Source organism: Leopardus geoffroyi, chromosome A3, assembly GCF_018350155.1.
Source record: "Leopardus geoffroyi isolate Oge1 chromosome A3, O.geoffroyi_Oge1_pat1.0, whole genome shotgun sequence".
In the NCBI taxonomy this organism is placed as follows: domain Eukaryota; kingdom Metazoa; phylum Chordata; class Mammalia; order Carnivora; family Felidae; genus Leopardus; species Leopardus geoffroyi.
The window spans coordinates 63685854-63703949 of NC_059336.1; the positions used below are offsets into that span (position 1 = coordinate 63685854).

Here is an 18096-nt window from a genome sequence, read left to right on the forward strand (position 1 = left end):
AGCACCCATTGCTCAGTTTGACTTTTTTCCTTTGTCCCATCTGTCAAAGCTTTTAAGTCAACAACTCGTGCATGAGACTATAAACTGCATAAAGGATTTACTTTCTCATTCTTTAGCATGATTAAATAAACAGAAGACACATTAAAATTAAGCTCACTTCTTAAATCAACATTATTACATGTATTATACCATATTTACATGAAAATATTACCTAAAATTCATTGAGACCATGCAGTAACAAAACTTCCCTTTTAACTGACATTAAGTGTGAACTATCAACCTTTCAAAAACCTGAGAACACAGAACATTTTCTTTCAATAATTTCTTTCAATCTCAAGAAACTGCCTTTTCTATACAAATATGAAAGTGGGGATCAACAGAAAGACAGAAACTCTCCTCAGTTCTATAATACACTGAGCATCTATATTTTACATATGTACAAACTGACCAATCACAATAAAAATATATTCCAAACTGGCAAAAGGAAAAAAAAAAAAACTACAAAAAGTTACTGGCAGAGATCTTTGTGTTGGACAATGAAAGTTTACTTCTGACCTATACTTTGGATCTTTCCTTTTATTAAAAAAAAAAAAATCTAGTTCGGAGCCATCAAATCAAACTTCCTGTGATGATGGGAATATTCCTTATCCATGTTGTCCAGCACGGTCGTTAGCCACCAGCCACACGTGGTTATACGGCTACTGTGATGGAGGAATGGAAATGTCAATTTCCTAAAAACGCAGTTTAGTGTTATCAGAGATTTAAAACAATAATTTATCTCCCTTACTGCTCTTTGGATAAGCACTTCTCCTCCCTTGAAAGCATTCATTGTATCTAAATTTTTATTTTGAAACATGAGGAAGTGTAATTCTAACTAAAAATGAAAGAAAGTTGACTTCTTTAATTTTTTAAAGGCTGCTGTCACTGTTGAGGTGACATACTTTTGAGGTGCCATTATTTGTGGGGAAGGTTTAAATGACCTTCTGAAAATGAAGAAATCGCATTAGAGGTCAAGTAAATGCAACATATCAGAGGGTACAGCAAGGGTACAGCAAAAAAGACTGCATTCTTTAGTTCACAGAGAAAACTGCTCTGAAGACTGAACAAGAGGCATCATGCAGGTAGAGTAACGACAGGTTGCTATCTATGGACTGCCAATAACAGTGCCAAAATACATGGGGGCACTGCCACTTGCTCATTTGGTCACGCTACATCACAATAAAGAAGGCCATTTAAAAAAAGCAACCGTTCTTTTTTACTCAGAGCAATGGTACGAAACTGGAAGAAGTGATGACCTCATTAGAAACGTGAACTTCAACTACCATTTCTGAAGTTCCAGGCCAGAGTTATTTTCAAAACAACCCAATGTAGATCTAACCCAAGGTACAATTCTTCAGAGTTCGATATAACATCTTCTCAGTTCAAGGGAAAGGATGTGCATCCAATCCCCAGATTAGGTGCTTATGGCATGGTAAGGCTTTGCATCTAGGATTCTCTTAGGTGCACCCAGCTGCACGTGGAAGGCAGCTACAAAATCCTCCTGGAAGGATAACACAGCCAAGATAAAAGTGTCCTCAGAGTACAGAAAGGCTTCATGGAGATCCAGAGAAGGAGGAAAAATCGACGTACATTTTACACGTTGTGCACATAAGGGGAAACAGGAGGGCTGTGATTGCAGACATCTTCTACCATCTTCTAGATCAGCAGCTTTCACAACAACTTGTTTGATCAAGATCCCCATCACACAGGGTAAGGAACATTTCACACAACCTACTAGTGTACATTTTACTAAATAAAACTCACAAAACCATCTTTATCACATGGAATGCTTCAATATTTTCTATTCTATTTCATTTACACAAAATGTTGGTCCTGTCTCACTAAAGAGATTCCATGACCCTTACTGGTTACAACTGCAGTTTGAAAAACCACTTCAATGAAAGATGTGCACACTGCATGAGCACTCTAGGGGGGAGGCAAGAGGCTGTTTAATCCTCTATTTTTAAATCTTATCCTCTGAAAAGTGTCTATTTTTTAAAGTTTATTTATTTATTTTGAGAGAGAGTGAGTGCATGCAAGTGAGGGCGGGGCAGAAAGAGAGAGGGAGAGAATCCCAAGCAGGCTCTGCGCTGTCAGGACAGAGCCCGACATGGGGCTTGATCTCAATGAACCATGAGATCATAACTTGAGCCAAGATCAAGAGTCAGATGCCCAAAAACTGAGTTACCCAGATGCCCCTCTATTTTTTGAGTATGTTTCATAATATACTTAACATGTGCTACATTAGTACAATTCGTTACTAATGGATATGATCAAAATGTTTATGACATGTGATTATTGAATCACTTGGGGTGTTTAGTAATTCTGGGCCCCAAACCATTGCTGGGTGGATGGACTGAGTCAGATGGACTGAATCAGAACTTTTGGAGTGGGCTATGGGGAATCTTCATGCTACCAGAATGTAAGGCTTGCAGTTCTAGAACAAACCCAATTAAAATGAGAAAAAACTACAATCTGTGCTTTGGGGAATTTCAGAGATCTCTGTGACCAACCCCAGAATTAAAAGTTTAAAAAAAAAAGTTTGGGGGCGCCTAGTTGGCTCAGTCAGTTAAGTGTCTGACTTCGGCTCAGGCAGGTCATGATCTCACGGTTCATGGGCTCAAGCCCCACGTTGGGCTCTATGCTGATAGCTCAGAGCCTAGAGCCTGCTTTGGAATCTGTGTCTCCCTCTCTCTCTCGGCCCTTCCCCTGCTCATGCTGTCTCTCTCTCTCTCTTTCTCAAAAATAAATATGTTTTCTTTTTAAAGTTAAAAAAAAACTTTTCTTCTTTGCTTCTATCCCTTCACTTAATCACACCCAGTTCACAACACAAAATGCTCTTCTCTTTACGCTGCCTCCCTTTCCTCCTAAATCACTATTGCTTCAGAATGCCTTTGATTACTATGGGCAGTGTTAGGATAGAGAGTTTAGGTAATAATTTTCTGAGAAAAGTAATTTTAGGAAAATACCACATCCCCTTGATGACTTCAATGATTACAGATGGCAATAGGCTGTTCAATGTAAAATTTTCCAAGTCACTAATGGAGCATGTCTCGAGTATTCTAGAGATACGTAATTTAATTAGCAACTGAGTAAAAACACAAATGGGATACAGAATACATTAAAAACCTGAACTTTCAAAAAGTCTTAGTGTGACTGTCCTTGATATAGGACATACAAATGATGGTTGAAGACCACAGATATATATGGTGTGCATGTGTGTGTTTAAGTATATATTATACTTGTATATATACATCTGTATATACTATACATATACACACTGTACATGGGTGTGTTATGTATTTCCAGACAAGTACAGTCAGATACATTTTGCAAAATGTAATGAAACACAAACAGTAAATATGACCCTATGGTGCATAACTTTTTTTTTTTAATTTTTTTTTTTAACGTTTATTTATTTTTGAGACAGGGAGAGACAGAGCATGAATTGGGGAGGGTCAGAGAGAGGGAGACACAGAATCTGAAACAGGCTCCAGGCTCTGAGCCGTCAGCACAGAGCCCGACGCGGGGCTCGAACTCACGGACCGCGAGATCATGACCTGAGCTGATGTCGGCCGCTTAACCGACTGAGCCACCCAGGCGCCCCTATGGTGCATAACTTTAACGTAACACTAGCATTAACACCAAATTTTCCAGCAAACTGCAAGAATGCCAAGCACCCACTTTCTATTCAGGATTCTAATATTCCAAAAGTACTGTGACTTAAAAATTCTGAAGGCCAACGTTGAGCCAAGAGAGATTATTTAAGAACTTGTAATACGTTAGGAAAAGGCTGACCTTTGCCCCTGAAAATAAGGTTATTGATTCATCACCAGGACAGCTCTATATTCCCGGGCAGGTGACTGTGATCTATTTCTTTCTAGGCCCTTTCTGGTTAATAACTCAACTTTTCGCATTAACTTCTTGGGGATAAGACAACAGAGTCCATTACCTGACACACCAGGTAAGAAAACTTCACTCTTGGGGCGCCTGGGTGGCGCAGTCGGTTAAGCGTCCGACTTCAGCCAGGTCACGATCTCGCGGTCCGTGAGTTCGAGCCCCGCGTCGGGCTCTGGGCTGATGGCTCAGAGCCTGGAGCCTGTTTCCGATTCTGTGTCTCCCTCTCTCTCTGCCCCTCCCCTGTTCATGCTCTGTCTCTCTCTGTCCCAAAAATAAATAAACGTTGAAAAAAAAAATTAAAAAAAAAAAAAAAAAAAAAAAAGAAAACTTCACTCTTGTTCTGATTAACGAAGTATTTTACTCTGAGGAACTAGCCAGAGAAACAAAACCCCTACCATGACCACCACACAGATTTTTTTTTTTTTTGTAAAAAGTCCAAAATCAAACAAAAAACCCAACAGAAGGGCAAAGAGAAAGGCATTTAAAATGTGCTGAGGGGCACCTGGGTGGCTCAGCTGGTTAAGCCCCTGACCTGATTTCAGCTCGGGTCATGATCTCGTGGTTTGTGAGACAGAGCCCTGCTTCGGGCTCTGTGCCGACAGAGATTCTCTCTCTCCCTCCTACCCCCCAAATAAACATTTTTTAAAAAATAAGTAAAATTAGTCATTCAATAAAATGTGTTGAGCACCTATATTTTCTCTACTTCACTCTATGTTCTTCAACACCTAGAAGAGATCTCTAATGTAAGTCTTATTATCATCTCCTCATCACATAAAAGAAAAAATGAGGCTCACAGATGGGAGGCAATGTCCCCAATAGAAATTTCAAGTAAGATTCGAACCCTTGCCTAAGTTCAAAGCCTTTGGGTGTTTTCATTATATTAGGGTCCTCCCACCAAAAAAGGTTCACAGATCTAGCTGCTGAACAAGAAACAGAGTATGATGAAGAAAAAGCAATTACTTTTCTGTATATGGACATCATAAATGAGTGGCAAAGTTATATTAGGCAAATAAAATGTACTGCACTGTGCAGGGCCAGTAAAGGTTTTTTTTTTGTAGGTTAAAAAGAAACCCATAAAATTAGAAAACCATTTCATAGGATTTTTGTGTGTAGTTGAGGATAATTAAGCAGCTGCTACCAGTACAAATCATTAGAAAAATTCTAATGAGAGCTGATACTTTTTTTAAGTGACAGGTTTAATAAAGAGACTAATACTTACACATCTTTCACTTGCATTGCTTGTAAGAAGCTATCCTTCTCCAAAAGTAATTTTATAAGACTGCCATAAGTTTCATTGTTCAGCACAATGTTTTGCTTGTGTGCTTTCAGGAAAATACTATATGCATCTATGAAGGAAAAAAACATAAAATGAGGTGACATTACTCTGAAATGGCAAAAAAGGAGGGAAGAAACCCTAGAACACGGCCCCAAACCACATTATTTCTCCTTGTTTCAATACTCATCCACCACACCACTCTCCACACACACACTGACCTAAACAGCAGATGCCGTCACCCTTCTCATCTTTGTAAACACAAAGTCACAGCTTTGGAAACTCTACTTAAGCCAAATGGAAGGTACCTGAAAGGACTTCCTTTTAAAACGACTTTTCATACTAGTTTTCTGAAGTCAATAAATTATTCTCATGCCAATAAAAATGAAAAAGAGCTCTTCTGAATTTGTTTGTCAAAAGATGATACCAGTTTCAAAATAAGCTGCAAAATGTGTGTTAAAGTCCAAATAAACCACAGTTATAATTTAGATTGAGGGGAGCAAAAGATGCATTTTAAAGCACTCTTTAATCTATAAGTGGGTGGTTACAATGGTTAACATTTCAACACAATAGCATTAAAATGAATATAGCCTATAATTCTAAAATTAGGAGATCAAATTATTTGGCTACGACAGGACTTATACAAAAACATACAATTTTCGAATATACAGGTATCTAACAAGTAAACTAAGCAACATTTGTTTGACTGATTAACAGTTTTATTTCACTTGTTCACAATAACTGTCAGTGAATGAAAAGATGTTACCAAAAGAGAAGTAACTACACTTTTCAGTCACTTACTTTTCTGAAATAAAATTGCCTGGCTATAAACATCCAACTGAAACTATAATCCACTCTCTGGTGTGTATAAACAAACCACAAAAGAGAGGGCATAAGTGAACTACACGTACGAACTTCTATAGGTATAAAGCTCAATGTAAGGAAATGCAGTACATGCAATTAGGAGGGAACACGATATTAATGCTCAAAAAAACATTCAGAGCTACTTTAGAGGTTTCTGAACAAGCAGACATTACACTTGTATTTCTAAGTTAGGGGAGTTTGTGTGAGCCCTTCAATTTAAACTGAAGTGACAATGTGAAAAACCCTCTTTCAAGGTAAACTCAGAGAAAACGAGAGAAAAGGTATGACATTAATATCTGAGTCTTAACCAAGGAGAACAGATAAAATCTGTCATTCTGTACACAGTGCTCCCTTTTAAGGGAGCTAAGAGGTTAAATGCAGTGCAATTTTTGTTTACTCCCCAACAAGCATGGTTTTCTGAATGGAAATATAAAGTAAGTATAATTTGAATATTTAAGATTGACAAAACAATCTAGAAAATCTTACTGTTTTCTAAAACTATAGGCATTGTAAGAAATCGATATGTCTGTTTATTATTCTCTACTAGTTGAAGGAAGGAAGGATGGAAGGAGGGAAGGAAGGAGGGAAAAGAAGGAAGGGACTATCATTGTTAAGTGCCACACTCATTCACCACAGGTTTCTGGTATAAAAGTTAGTAAGGATGCTAAACTACCAGAAATTCGATAAAGTGCTATTATGCAAAGCATTCAAATTCCAAAGTATTCATATTTTGCTAAGCACTCAAATCCTGAGATTTGTGAATAAAAACCCTGAAGAATTAACAGGATAAAACAAGTACAATAAATGTAAGTTGCATACTAAAACCAGAATTGGGGTATATCTCCACGTTTATAATAAACACTACATTATATTTATCTAGTTAACTAGTTAAGGTTTTCATTTAAAAACAATTTTTTTAATTAAAAAAAATGTTTATTTAATTTCTGAGAGAGACAGAGCGTGAGTGGGGGAGGGGCAGAGAGAGTGAGGGAGACACAGAATCTGAAGCAGGCTCCAGGATCTGAGCTGTCAGCACAGAGCCTGATGTGGGGCTCAAACCCACCAACCACGAGATCATGACCTGAGCTGAAGTCAGATGCTTTAACTGACTGAGCCACCCAGGTGCCCCCCAAAACAACAATTTTTAAAAGGTAATATATGAAGGAGCTCTAGAGTCTTCAAAAAGTAACTATATACTAATTTCATATTTGTTTCAAATAAAAACTCCACTGGAATATTTAAATAGTATTGATGATCATAATTAATTTTATATTTAGGTTTACCATATATAAGGTAAGGACTCAAGGATGTATAGGGTGAGTATGCAGCAAAGGAAAATGACACAAAGGATAAAGTTACTCTTCGTGACCCTGTACACTTTACGTCAGTGTCACAAAATTTCCAGTTAAGAAATAAGAGGAAATTATAAATTTCTAAATTGATTCCTTTCTATTGAACAGAGCTCAAAATGATCGATACTAAAATGAATAAAAATCTACGTAATGGTTTAAGTATCATAAAGCATACTTGAAAATCCACACAAAACTGAAAGAATTAAGGAGCATGCTAGCATGCTATGGAGAAAAATTAACAACAAAAAAAGGGAAACAACAGTAATGTATGATTCTGAAAGAGTACAATGAAGTCTAAATGGAAATGTCTACAATGTAATAGGCAAGCTGCTATCAGAGTGTTCAAGATGGTCATAAAATTTTTAAAGTAGTCATAAAGGTGGTAGGCACGTCACATCAGGAGAAAACAGGAAGATGAGCAAGACACAGCGTTCACGTCCAGCCTCTAACCTTGAAATGGTGCTTGATCACTTTGGCTTAGATATTTTAAAACAAGTTATAGATATCTTGATTTTTTTTTCATCTCTCAGTACTTCATTATAGATCTCAACATTTAAGGATAGTAAATTCCACTATCATACCTAATAAAAATGAGATGGGGCACCTGGCTAGCTCAGTCAGAAGAGCATGTGACTCTTGATCTCAGGGTCATGAGTTCAAGCCCCACACTAGACATAAAGATTACTAAAAAAATAAACATAAAAACAAAATGAGATAATTCCTTATTATTATCTACTACTCAGTTTATATATAAGTTTTCCCAACTATCCCAAAATATCTTTGTTAATTTAAAAAATGAAAGAAAGTAATTTATACAAGTTCCATCTCTGTCCTAGAGCACTTCTAATTTGTTAAATGGACTTGGATCTCATGCTACTATTAGACCCCTGTGTACAGGTTTACCTTTGCTTTTCTTTCGTTGGCAGGCATTGAACAGATCTTTCTGGATATTTGCTTCTTCACGTGAAGGTGGTGGTGAACTCAGGGAATGCTTTTCATCCTCATACCACAACTTAAAAACAAAATTCTTCAGTTAAACAAAAACTGGTATACACAGTGATTTTTTTTAGTATAAAACCAGGCTCACCTATGCCCTAACGTTATACTGACAACAAAATCTGTTATGATTACAGTTAAAAACAAATTACCTCAGGTACATCAAATGGAACCTCCTGATTATTGTTTCTAAGGATTTCTGCTAATAATCTTAAGGTCTTTGCACGAGGAATAATATTTTCTTCTTGCATTTTATTCCAGACAGCATCAGCTCTTTGCCAGTCACCATTTATTTCTGTAAAATTTGATTAGGCAGAAATTAATGAGCATACGAAGTAGAATTCATAAAAATGTTTAGAATTTCCTCCTATTTGATGTTGAATTGTAAGCATTACCCCCAAATTACTGCTACCAGGGAAAGGAACAGGATGATTGTGGACCAAAGATGAGAAGACTTCTTTATGTATACCTTTTGAATTTTCAAATTCAAATAGAAATCCCTTACCTATTAAAAAACAACAACAAACCTCCTACCCTTTACTACATACTCTGAAAACCTTTTTAAAGTAACTGAGAAGTTGCCCATTTCTGAAATCAAAATCAGAAATAGCTAACAATTCAACTATGTCCGTGAAACTCTGGAAAGATGATGGGTACATGTATGCAGTATAATACACAGCTGAAGGTCTAAAGGGAGTGAATACGCGCAGATGTATGATTTTCTTCAAAGGGGACGAATCAACAAATGCTTTTCACTTAGTCGAACAGGGAGAATTCTGTCTCTTCTGCTGACTTGAAGAATGTCTGTGACGTTGTGTGACAGATTTCTCATCCCAACAAATAATGCCACCAGACTATAAGTATTATAGGGCAAGGGAAGTTTACTGGAAGGAAATAGGCAGATTTCTTCATACTGAATATGTGGTATTCCTTTTATGTTCCTTTTATGTGGTAACCTAGTCTTCACAAATAGCAAAAATTTAATAATCAAGATGTTGTTTTTTAAAACCTTCTAATGGGTTTTAAAAAGAGAAAAGCTCAAAGTCATTTAATATAATAAACTTTTACTTGTGAAAAACTAGACCAAAATATGAAAAATATCATGACACTAATTAAGTTCAATATAACTATTAAGCACAAAGAAATACTCCTTTAAAAGTGTTTTTAAAATTTTCAAATATGAATAAAGAGTATCTTCATTGTGTACCATCAGCTCTAGGAAAGGGGTTATTTCAGAGCACAAAATGTTCCAGAAAACATAAATAAATGTTTCTCAGGAATTCCAAAATATTAAAACAAATGGGATTTTCCTAGATTCTCCCTGACCCCTCCAACTGAAAAGCTAAGTTTTTTGATAACTAATGACTCCTAAAAGTAAACAACTCAAAGAAGAAAAACAAAACACATTCATGCTCCATCAGAAACCTAAGTAAAAGGTAGTAAGTAGGAAAATTTCACCAGGTCATACACAGATTGCAGTGATTTTGTACACACTTTGATAATAAAATCATTTGTATATAAAACGCTTAAATTTACAATCTATTTTCTTTTTTTTTTTTTTTTTTTTATTTATTTTTTTTTTTTCAACGTTTATTTATTTTTGGGACAGAGAGAGACAGAGCATGAACGGGGGAGGGGCAGAGAGAGAGGGAGACACAGAATCGGAAACAGGCTCCAGGCTCTGAGCCATCAGCCCAGAGCCTGACGCGGGGCTCGAACTCACGGACCGCGAGATCGTGACCTGGCTGAAGTCGGACGCTTAACCGACTGCGCCACCCAGGCGCCCCTACAATCTATTTTCAAAACAAGATTCACATAAGCTAATTATGCTTATCCTTCATTAGAATGTTCTTACGTAACGTAAATTCAGCAGCAACTTTTCAATTATGTGAATATAGAAAACTAATTGAACTAAACACATTAAAAGCAAAACGCCAAGCTCCAGTATCTTTAACCCTGTAGAAAAGGTGGAACACTTCTGTTCCCTGCCAGAGTACTATGGACTATACAAGACACAGGAAAGGTTTCCAAGACCTGGAAACAGCCCTGCTAAGGTGCTTTCTAAAGAGATTCATTTTTACACTAACATAAACTATTCCAAACACTGAAGAGAAGATGGGTGGAGGATGTACAAGTCTGTGCCTTCAACTGTAAGAATTAGAGGAAGACAATTTTCTTCTAAAAGAGGCACATGTATATGGAAGCTTCCGGTTTGGGGGTACAAGATATTACAGAGATGTACCTTTAATTAACTAGCAACTTATATAAGAGAATATTTCAAAATACATGAAAATTAGATAGTGTTTATACCATGAAACAACTCGGCCATTTATATTTACACACACACACACACACACACACACACACACACACACACACACACACAAAACACAGACACTTTTGTTTTGTTTAAAGGGAAAAAAATTCTTGGAAATATGTCTGGATCACAAAATACATAACAAACCTTTGAGGCAAACTAGTCAGCGTGCCAACATTTGCACCTGTGTACAAAAACTCACAAAGGCACAGAAAGGCCATGCCTTTCTTGTATAATATCCCTCTGGGGCTTAAAATGCCTTCTACCAAGACAACAACAATCCTACTCGTTGCCTGGGCTGTGGCCAGGGAATGGACACTCTGGCTCTATAATCCCATCACCACCCTTCTGGCACTCTTGGTTCCCCCTCTTTAAAGAATGAGAGGACTGACCACTACACAATCTCTGAAGATTGTTAAGTTATACAACCAACGATTCTGGACACCACTAGTGATTTTACCAGAATACACACTGTTGTGGGACTGTAATTTATGGCAATAGGACCAGTGTGTAACAAGATGTCACTATATGCGTAGCCGCTATGGTAATGAACTAAGAAATGAAAATGTCTAGTTTGGGGTTTTGGTTGAAATCGAAAGTTTTTACATATTACTGATCAGAGGGGGTAGTTTCCAAATGATGGTTCCACTCTAAAATAACAAATCTAGGGCTCGGACAGGGATCTCGCTATGCAAGCCTGCACAGTCTTGCTTTGCCTGAATACAATCCAAGACTAGCGAGGGGTGTTCTATGACCTGGGAGACAAGGTAAAGGAGTTCCCACTGGTCAAAGACGGAACAATGTGAGCACCTAGAAAACAATGATCGCAATAAACTGAAACACAAATAAATTTTTAAAATATGAACTCACGAATTGAAAAAAAAATCAATGTTCAACTTTGGAGATTCCAAGGACACCAGCACTTAAATATGGTAATTAAAGAGAAAAGGCACTGATCTTTCCCTGTGAATTTATTTCACATTAAGTAAAAAAGGAAGCCACAGACCATAACGTAGAGTATGAAACATGTAGAGGATAAAATAATCAAGATAATAGGTGTATATGTAAAAACTATATGGATACGAATATACAGAAAAAAGGCTGGAAGGCTGGCCAATTGACAAGTTACTTCTGAGGGGTGGACAAAAGGACATTTCCACATTTTGTTATGTATACTACGCTACTGCATTGCTTGACTCTTTAGTAATTTGGAATATACTCATGCCTTATTTGTATAATAAATACACAGTGTGAAAAGAAATGTCAATGGAAGTACTTGAAAAAAAGGAAAAAAAAACACATAAATAACTTCAGAGGTAGAATAAACGCTAAAGTGTAAATGTTGGCTTTTTAAAAATCGATTTGTAAGTCATATAGAGAAGGACAGATTCCATATGTCTTCACTCCTATGTGGATCCTGAGAAACTTGACAGAAGACCATGGGGGAGGGGAAGGAAAAAAAAAAATGGTTAGAGAGGGAGGGAGCCAAAATATAAGAGACTCCTAAAAACTGAGAACAAACTGAGGGTTTATGGGGGGTGGGAGGGAAGGGTGGGTGGGTGATGGGTATTGAGGAGGGCACCTGTTGGGATGAGCACTGGGTGTTGTATGGAAACCAATTTGACAATAAATTTCCTATTAAAAAATAAATAAATAAATAAAAATAAAAATCAATTTGTAACATTTTAAGACAAAATTACAAACAAACATAAAGCAGTCTGTCTTCCAATAATGTATACAAATAATAAACTATCTGTATATATGTAAAAAGAAATTGACATGTTTAGAATATAAGAAAATGTTCAATAAGAAGGTAAAAATACTATCTCAAAATAATAGTATATTCATTATGCAGATGAGGGGGCTGCTTCATTCATGTTTGTTACAGGTCTTAGGAACTAATTTTGCAAGACTATCACCATGAAAGGTGACATTAGAAAGTGTACTAGAAAAGATAGAGGGGCACCTGGGTGGCTCAATTGGTTAAGCGTCCAACTTCGGCTCAGGTCATGATCTCACGGTTTGTGAGTTTGAGCCCTGCGTCAGGCTCTGTGCTGACAGCTTGCTCAGAGCCTGGAGCCTGCTCCAGATTGTCTCCCTTTCTCTCTGGCCCTGCCCTGCTCACACTCTGTCTCTGTCTCTCTCAAAAATAAATAAACATTAAAAAAAAAATTAAAAAAAAAAAAAGATAGTTCAAACTAAAATTTGAATTGTGACAGATTCTTTTTAACAGATCACCTATGGACATCATACTGTATACAGTAAGTAGAAAATGAAACGCATTTAGTACATCTAGTATTTAAAGATATGAAAAGTTTCATTTTCTATTTCTTCATCTAGATTACAGTTACATGAATGTTGGCTATCATAAACCACTGAGCCATGTGTATCGTTGTTTTGTGCCTGTTTCTGTAGTATGCTGTAATTCACAACCTGAAGGGTGTGGTGGGTGGGGGATACTCTTTTAGAACAAAACAAAACCGCTCTTTGACAAATACCCCAAAATAATCAGGCCAATCGCTTTTAAAGGCTAAAATTACACCATGAGAAAGAATGAATTCATAAAAAGTTCTGGTAGGTCAAACAAATTACTTTCTCAGAAATCCACAATCCAAGATAGGGATTTTTCAAGTATGATAGGACCACATCTCACACATCATTCCATATTATATGTTCCTTTTCAAACAAATTGAGTCCATAGTGCTTTATAAATTATTTAACACGTTTAAGTAGTGGTCCAAGTCAGAGGGCAAAAAGAAGAGCACTGGTTTATTCGGCAGAAAGGGAAGGACTAGGATTATCACAACCATACTATCTATTTGTAGCACTACAAAGGTTATGAAGTACACCAACTGGGTTAAAAAGTATACTTCATTATAACGATTCCTCTGGCTTCCAGCCTCACAAGAGGCTACTCTCACATGACTGTGCTCTTCAGACTGCTGGCTCAAATATAGAGCAAAACACTGGAAGGAGGTGTCCAACAGAGCAAAGAGAGGGTGAAGGAGAAAAAATGGTGATAAACCTCAGAGACTGCTTATCCCTAAAGGAAAGTTGAACTTAGAAATTGTTTTCTTTTCTTTAAAAAACAAAACAAAACAAAACAAAACAGCAAAGGTCATCTGGACAGGGAAATAGAAGTCTGTGAGGCTGGCTACTTCCACCTTCCCCGGACTAGTGCTGTACCTCGTACATTCTTCGAGTTGTTCTTTCACTCTGTATAGCTAGTCTTTAGTCTTGGTCACAGGCCTAACTCTTTCCACAGGGCACTACCTTTTTATCTGCAGGGCCCTCCTCAATGTCTAGCACAGTAAGGGATTAGGGCTTCTATGGGGATGACTTGAAACGCTGGGACTTGTGTGGAAACATAAATTCAGGGTTTTTTTTTTCTTTTCCAGTTTGCATAAAATTAAAATTTAAGTGTGAAACTGTTCCTCAAAAGGAAGAAAAGGGGGGTGGGGAAGGGAAAGAATTAGCACCTGAATGAATACAGGTTATAATCCACCGACTGAGGACTAAACTCCTAAAATGTAAGTTTTCTAATTATATATTCAATAACAACAACCTCAGTATTATATGCCAGAATTCATTCAAACCAAAGAATTGAATCTTAAGAATTTTGAGACTTTTAAGAACTACATAGTGAAGTGTGTACTTCAATGCAGCCAACAAGTGAAATGTAAATTTTATGGAAAGTCTTATTTATACCATCAACATAGAAGACAAAGCTTCTAAAGATAATAAATACAAATTCAAAAAGACAAATGAACTAACTTATTCACTGCTGTCTATGGTGTTTGGTGAAGGAAAATTTCCCATGAGAAAAAGAAAATAATCTAGAGCAAATATCTATGAAGTGAAAAAGGGAGGGGAGGGAGAGGAGGGGAGGGGAGGTCAGGTCACTGACTATTCTTTTTTTTTTTTTTATTTAAAAAAAATTTTTTTTTATGTTTATTTTTGACAGAGAGAGAGAGACAGAGAGTGAGCAGGGGAGGGGCAGAGAGAGCGGGAGACACAGAATCTGAAACCGGCTCCAGGCTCTGAGCTGTCAGCACAGAGCCTGATGTGGGGCTCGAACTCACAGACCGCGAGATCATGACCTGAGCCAAAGTCGGACACTCAACCGACTGAGCCACCCAGGCGCCCCAGGGTCACTGACTATTATAAGTGTTGTTCCTCTCTACCCAAATACCTTAAAAGAGACTACCAAGTTCCCAGATGTATAAACTGGAATCAACACACTAGAGCAATGTTTAGTAATCGAGATCAAAAGTTTCAGAACACAGGGGAGCCTGGGTGGCTCAGTCAGTTGGGTGGCTGACTTCGGCTCAGGTCATGATCTCATGGTCCGTGAGTCTGTGAGTTTGAGCCCCACATCGGGTTCTGTGCTCACAGCTCGGAGCCTGGAGTCTGCTTCGAGTTCTGTGTCTCCCTCTCTCTCTGCACATCCCCCACTTGCACTGTCTCTCTCTCTCAAAAATAAATAAATATTAAAAAAAAAAAGTTTCAGGACACAAATATAAATGCAGTACAAGGAAACAACTAAGAGTATGCGCAAAGATTATGGCACACAGATGGTTAATGCAGCACTATTTTATAACATGGGAAACTGAATTCTATTCCAACGTCTAGCATTAGGAGATTGGCTGGGTAAATCTAGTACATCCATTCAATGAAGTTATTTGTAGGTAATAAAATATAAGAAAATGTCTATAATATAGAAGCAGTCAAAACCGTATTATAACATAATCACATTTTAAAAACTAGCAACGAGTTTGTATATCAATATGCGTTCTTCTGGAAAAGGATCTTGTAGACATGAACAGGTCAATGATTATGCTATTTATAGAAGTGACTGATTGAAAAGTCTACTAGAGCACTTAAATAAAAAGAAAACATTAGTCTCTCCTCAAAAAGTCCCATTACATTCTCTGGCCCTGATGAAGATTTTTCTCATCTTCTGATTACTGCAGTAAGATTGTCAGAAATTATGAAACTTGTATGGTATCTAGTGATACAATGTAACATTCTGTGATAAAACTCAATCTGGCCTCTACTTAAACCTCGGTTAAAGGCTACACATTTAACAATCCCTGGACCTTCCTGATACTCCTTTCTAGCACCTGCCTTCAACAGAATAAATGTCACAAGATGAAAACATGAGGAATGGTCAGATTACTTACTGTATAGTTTTAGCAGACTGTAGTACAGCTGGTCTCTGTCACATTCAAATAGCTTCTGCGTTAGCTCCACTAATTTTTCTAGAGTTTCAACCTTAAAAATAAGAGTAACAGATGGATCTAGACTGTGTAAAGGATATATTTTATAATTCACAAATGTCAGTTGAATAATCCTTCAAATAAGCTTTACCCAAAGGGCAGATTAACTTCATTTAAAAATTTAAAGAGCCAAACAGAACAATGTGAATGTAATCAATGCTTAAAAATGGCTAAAATGATAAATTTTGTTAGATGTATTTTACCACCATTAAAAAAAAATGTTTTAGGTTGAAAAGCTGAAGGACTCTGCAGTCAAGAACAAAACATGAACAATCACCTAACTGAGGGAATCTCCATGAACATGCATTTTGAAGAATTCAAAGATACTTGGGGTAGAGGGTAGAATTAGCACATCCTCTATTTATTAATAAGAATATTCCTCCACCCAAGTGTTATACTCCTCTTCCCCTGTGGCTTTTACTTTGCAGGATATGAACAAATATCTGCACTGGAGGAGACAGACAGTAGAAATTCGACTTGGGCTCCCATCAAGCGACGACTCTGGTCACTAAGAACTGAAGCAGATTTAAACTGCCAAGGAAACAAGGTTAGCCTGCTCAAGCCAACAACTAGGATAAAGCAAGTGAAAATCTTCAGGGCCCCAATTAAAATTTTTTGGGATTCTACAGCACCTCAGAAACAAGAATTAAGCTACCACTTACCTGGAAAACAACCAAGATAACGCTGCTTCTATTAATAATGCTGTATGTCCCCAAATGCTCATATGACATGGAGGACACTTGCTTTGACTCAGTTTTAGGTGCTTGAGACCAGAAATTAAACACAAACCTGATTACTTGAAATGCATCTATCACAAAACCACTGAAGTCTTGAAGATCGAGCTCTAATGCCTGGAGTCTATAAAATAAAATAATCATACAGCACGTGAGGTAAAACTTAGCTAAATGTTAATTTCCCTTCAAAGTTTTCCTTCTACTGAATTTGCCACTTCCTTCCCAAATATATATCATAATAAAAGAAACCTGTAACTTAATACCATAGTTATCAAAGACTTTTAGGATTAAAACAGCACAAATGGTAACCGATATTTAACCAGTATCTAGAAGATTTGATTTACATCAAAATGTTGCTTTGTAGGTCAATTCTCATTCAATAAATCATTTTTTAAATATTAAAATGGTTAAGCTTTCTTTAGTTCAAAAAGAAACCTTGACTCGAACTAAACTCCAAAAGATGTCAAATCAAACACACACACACACACACACACAGTTTCTCTCTCTCTCTCAGAGATCCCAATGGACTCAAGAAGCAAAAACTACTGTTACAAAAACTTATTAACCATTATCACAACCATAAACCAATGGCTTTTACTTTTTCCTTTAACATGCTTTGTGAAGTTTAGTGATCAAAAAGTACTGACTACCACAAATGTCTGCCTAGTATCTAAAACTAAATGTTTAAAGAGCTAGGTACTTAAAACAAACTAAGTACTTTAAACTAGCTCACAGTCTTAGTTTACTTTAATTACTGAGACATAAGTTATACCCTCAATCAGAAATTACTAAGGTTTAGTCAATAACTCTGGCTGTAAAGCAATTATTTTACAATTCTCATACTGGAATAAAAGGAAAACCAATTCACACATAATTCCAAGGATTTGTCATTCTAACTATAGTATTTTCATCATCTGTAAGAGGGCTTCACCATTAAATACTACATTTCAATCACAGCATTATGATAAGAAAACTACACACTCATTAGCCCTGGCTGCTCCAGTCTAGAGGAGGTACCTTTACTACTTCCTCCACTCCGCTTTGTTGACTAAACCAGGTACCCCTCCAATCTGATCTCTTATTTATAAGTCTTCATTATTTTTTACCTCTTAAAATAATACTGTACAATGTTAAATTAAGAAACGAAGCAGACACTAACACCTCAGAGTTTTGGCAGAATGACAGAAAAGCTGGTACAGCAGAAGCTGTGTAAGTGTTCTCATTCTAACTGTGCAAGTATGCACATTTGGGGATACAAGAACGAAATGCTGAATAAATTACTTGTTTAAATATATTCTCAAATATCATTAATATTTACATTTGCACACAATTTCTACTCAAG

The 18096-nt window shown here is 36.9% G+C and overlaps 1 protein-coding gene across 1 annotated transcript in view; it reads right to left on the reverse strand.

The window, feature by feature from the left end:
• LRPPRC (leucine rich pentatricopeptide repeat containing) overlaps positions 1-18096 on the reverse strand; it is a 106605-nt gene that overhangs the window by 15839 nt on the left and 72670 nt on the right. Inside the window, exons 26-30 of the mRNA XM_045445886.1 lie at positions 16810-16878; positions 15925-16015; positions 8577-8719; positions 8332-8440; positions 5159-5285 (exon numbers count right to left, since the gene is read on the reverse strand). Coding sequence (XP_045301842.1) covers positions 5159-5285; positions 8332-8440; positions 8577-8719; positions 15925-16015; positions 16810-16878 — 539 coding nt within the window. The remainder of the gene's footprint in view (positions 1-5158; positions 5286-8331; positions 8441-8576; positions 8720-15924; positions 16016-16809; positions 16879-18096) is intronic.